The sequence below is a fragment of the Colobus angolensis genome, unplaced genomic scaffold (genome assembly GCF_000951035.1).
Source record: "Colobus angolensis palliatus isolate OR3802 unplaced genomic scaffold, Cang.pa_1.0 Scaffold56, whole genome shotgun sequence".
Taxonomy (NCBI): Eukaryota; Metazoa; Chordata; class Mammalia; order Primates; family Cercopithecidae; genus Colobus; species Colobus angolensis.
Window position 1 is genome coordinate 5,834,313 of NW_012119154.1, and position 4,686 is coordinate 5,838,998.

A 4,686-nucleotide genomic window follows, 5' to 3' on the forward strand; every position below is an offset into this window, starting at 1 on the left:
AAAAAAAAAAAAAAGAAAAAATTCCACCCTCTTTACCTGAGGCCTTAAGCTTGGTGAAAATTCTAGGTCCAAGGAGGGGCCTCAGATACCCCCATTCAGGAAGAGCTGAGAAGGAACTCCAAATGGAGGGTCTCATGCTTATTCAGGGCCTTTCCTGGCCTCTGCAAGTTAGCAGGTTTTGTGTGTATCCAGGATCTCTACTTATTTCTTGGAGACTAAGTTGCTTCCTTGGTCCTAGTTATTTCTCTCTCTTCTTTTTTTTTTTTAAACGAAGTCTCGCCCTGTTGCCCAGGCTGGAGTGTAATGGCACGATCTCGGCTTACTGCCACCTCCACCTCTCGTGTTCAAATGATTCTACTGCCTCAGCCTCCGTTTATTTCTCTTCTAATTGAGTCTAATCAACAATTAGCAGAAAGTCCTTGAAGTTTCCACTATCTGGCACACGGTTGCCCTTCCTAGTAACTAGTGCTGATGTATGGTGGCATTTCTGTTTAACTGCTAATTACTTGTTGGAGGAAGTGGGGTGACAGACACCTGCTGAAGTGGTTTGTATCTGTGTCTCCACCTAAATCTCATGTTGAATTGTAATCCCCAGGGTTAGAGATGGGGCCTGGTGGGAGGTGATTGGATCATAGGAGTGGATCTTTTATGAATGGTTTAGCACCATCCCCTCCGGGCTGTTCTCATGATGGTGAGTGAGTGAGTTATCATGAGACCTGGTTGTTTAAAAGTGTATAATACCTCCCCCTTTCTTTCTTCCTTCTTCTCTGGCCATGTGAAGTGCTGGCGCCCCGTTTGCCTTCTGCCATGATTGTAGTTTCCTGAGGCCTCCCCAGAAGCAGAAGCTGCTATGCTTCCTGTATAACCTGCAGAACCATGAACCAATTAAACCTCTTTTATTTATAAATTACCCAGTCTCGAGTGTTTTTTTTTTTTTCTTGACAGAGTCTCGCCCTGTCACCCAGGCTGGAGTACAGTGGCACGATCTTAGCTTACTGCCACCTCTTCCTCCTGGGTTCAAGTGATTCTTGTGCCTCAGCCTCCGCAGTAGCTGGGACTACAGGTGTGTGACCACACCTGGTAATTTCTGTATTTTTAGTAGAGATGGGGTTTTGCTATATTGGCCAGGCTGGAGGTATTTCTGTGTAGCAGTGTGAGAACAGACTAATATACCTGCTCCCAAACTTATGTTTTTCTTTTCGTTCCATTTTAAAAACCAGTTTTATTGAGGTACAATTTATTTACAATATATTTATCAATTTTACATGTATAATGCAGTAAGTTTTGACAAATACATCCAGTCCTGTAACTGCCACCATAATCATGACATAGAATATTTTCATCACCCCTGAACAATTTCCTCTTGTCCTCTTGTAGTCAAGTTTTTGCTGTAACCCCTGACTCCTGGCAGCCGCTGATCTGATCTCTGTCATAGTGTTCCCATTTTCCTTGACTCAGATTATCATCAAGGGCCTGCTACTTTTTGAATTGAACTAAATAAGAAGTGTATCCATCATAAGCAGAGCAGAAAAATCTCGATATAAAGTAACTCACTGATTGACTTCTTTAAGGGTCAGTGTGGCTTCAGAGCTAATGAGAGCAAACGTGGTGGTGGTCTTGGTTCCCTTTGGGAGTTCATGACTGTCTCCCTTCACACCCAGGAGCGAGCTTCACTGGCTTCTCCGTGCTTTTCAGAGCCTGTTCATCCGAGCAGTGCGAGCGTACAACGGTGAGAACTGGAGAACGTCCATCACAGACATGGAGCTGGCCCTTCCCGACTTCTTCAAAGCCTTTTACGAGTGTCTCGCGGCCTGTGAGGGTTCCAGGGAGATCAAGGACTTCAAGGATTTCTACCTTTCCATAGCAGGTTGGTGGTAGGTCAATAGGCTCGCGACTCCCATGGAATAGTCTTCCTTAGATGTCTGCTCTTTGCCTGCATGCCTTCTAGATGCCTGGAGTGGCCTCTGAGGAACTTTTGAGCATATTTATTAATGGGCAACTGAGGGTAGTCACCACCTGCATAGATAAACCTTTGACTTGGCAAGGGCTTCTAGTGAAATCACTGAGAGAAGGTTCAAGCACAGGCCTGCCAAGGTAGAATTCTGTGTCTGCCCTACTTACAGATTTCCTACAGGCATTTTGCAAAATAGAAATGGGCCCAGGAGCACCTCAGTGACTCACATTACTGAGATAACTCTGATGATGGCAATTTTCCAACACATACAAAGGTAGAATGAACCTTTAAGTGACCATCACTAAGGTAGCTTTTTGAAATTTTCTTCTCTGGTTATAAAACAATGTGTGCTCATTATAGGAAGTTTGGAAAACACAGAAAGGAAAAATGAAGAAAGGAAGAAAACATAAAACTCTACGCATAGGTAACCCAGATTTCTCTATAGTGCCTAGACATTTCCCAAGTGCCTTTATTGGGCAGCATCACTCCAGAAACTGGGAAATGGCGAAGGGTAGCTCTTTCCCAAAGTGGTTTGAGAACACTGATCCTAGAACTGTGCCTCCCCGAAATGACTAGATAAGTAAAATCTGGACTGTACCTTGGATAAAGGTATCGTATCTGTGCACTTGTTAAATAAGTCTGGGAATGGGATGAGCACTGTGTCTCCTTCTTGAAGAATCATTGTGCACTTTAATGGTTAAAGGCCTTTAGAAATCCTGCAGTAGAGAAGCTCTTTTAGTTATTGAATCCAGGGTTTTCAGTTTTGTTTTTTTTTCAGTCACTTTTTATTCATTAATCTCTTTCTACAAAGTAGGGTTTTTTTTTCTTTTTGGTCTTAAGAAAACTTTTTATTATGGCAAATTTCAAACATATACAAAAATCAGAGAGAAGAGTAAATAAACCACCACGTACCCATGACCCAACTTCACGATTGTCAACTCATGGCCACTTGGGCTTCATCTAATTCCCACCTACTTTTCCTCTCATTTTTTTTTTTTTTTTTTGAGACAGTCTCGCTCTGTCGCCCAGGCTGGAGTGCAGTGGCGCTATCTCGGCTCACTGCAAGCCCCGCCTCCCGGGTTCACACCATTCTCCTGCCTCAGCCTCCTGAGTAGCTGGGACTACAGGCGCCCGCCACCTCGCCCGGCTAATTTTTTGTGTTTTTAGTACAGACTGGATTTCACCGTGTTTGCCAGGATGGTCTCGATCTCCTGACCTTGTGATCCGCCCACCTTGGCCTCCCAAAGTGCTGGGATTACAGGCTTGAGCCACTGCACCTGGCCTCCTCTCATGTTATTTTGAAGCTAATTCCAGATGCCATATTATTTCATTTGTAATATTTCAGTATATACCTTTAGAAGGTAAGGACTCTTTGTTTTTTAAACATAACACCAAGCTATTACCCCTGTAAGAATTTTAACAATCATTATTTGATCTCATCATTAAATACCTAAACAGTATCCCAGTTGTTTCAGAAATGTCATAAATACATGTGTGTGCCTTTAATTTACCATTTGTTTGAGTCAGGATCCAATTAAGGTCCATCCATTGCAATGGGTTATCTTTTGAAAATTTTTATAGTGGTAAGATATACATAATATGAACTTTATTATTTTAGCCATCATTCAATGTACACCAGTGGCATTGACTACATTCACGTGATTGTGTAACCATCAACACCATCCATCTCTAGAACTTTTTATGTTTCCCCAAATTGAAACTCTGTATGCAATAACTCCCCATTTCCCCTTGCCCCCAGCCACTGGCAACGACCTTTCTACTTTCTGTCTTCATGAATTTGACTGTTCTACATACATTACATAAGTGGAGTCATACAGTATTTACCTTTTTGTGACTGGCTCATTTCACTTGGCATACTGTCCTCAAGTTTCATCCATATTGTAGCAAGCTAGTTATCTTTTACATCTCGTTTAATCCATAGGTTCTTCTGCTATATCTTTTCCGCTTTGCTTTTGAGGAACCTGCATTTTTGTCCTGTAGAGATTCCCACGGTCTGGGTTTTGCTGACTGTATCCCCATGTTCCTCTGTCTTCTGTATTTCTTGTAAATTGATAATTGGATGTAGAGGCTTGAACAGTCTCGGTTTGATTTTGTTTTGGGGGTTTTTTTGATGGGAGTCAACTGCTTCATAGCTGATGCTGATGTTTCATCAGGAGGCACATAATGTGTGCGGTCTCTCTCCATCTGTCTTTGATATAGCTAAGATACGTATGTATTGTAAATCAGAGTATCTGAGACAAGTCTCAATCAATTTAGAAAGTTTATTTTGCCAAGTTGAGGATGTACTTGTGACATAGCCTCAGGAGGTCCTGACAACATATGCCCAAGGTACTCAGGGCATGGTTTGGTTTTATACATTTTAGGGAGACATGAGATATCAGTCAGTATATGTAAGATGTATATTGGTTCAGTCCAGAAAGGCAGGACAGCCTGAAGTGGGAGGGGGTGTCCAGGTCACAGGGAGGTAAGAGACAAATGGTTGCATTCTTTTGAATTTCTGATTAGCCTTTCACTGAATATGCAATTTACAGGAATAGCCATTTATGCTTTAGTCTGGCTTAGTGAAACGGCACAGCAAAGGAAACAATCATATATACATTTGTTCCACATGAGCAGATGGATGACTTTGAGTTCTGCCCATCCTTTGTCCACAAAACTTCCTTGTGGGCAAATTACAAGAGAGGTTTGTGGCTTTTTTTTTTTTTTTTTTT

The 4,686-nt window shown here is 42.1% G+C and overlaps 1 protein-coding gene across 1 annotated transcript in view; it reads left to right on the top strand.

The window, feature by feature from the left end:
* Positions 1 to 4,686, top strand: part of CRTAP (cartilage associated protein) — a 36,519-nt gene that overhangs the window by 8,137 nt on the left and 23,696 nt on the right. The window contains exon 3 of the mRNA XM_011961552.1: positions 1,696 to 1,867. Within this exon, the coding sequence (XP_011816942.1) occupies positions 1,696 to 1,867 (172 nt within the window). The remainder of the gene's footprint in view (positions 1 to 1,695; positions 1,868 to 4,686) is intronic.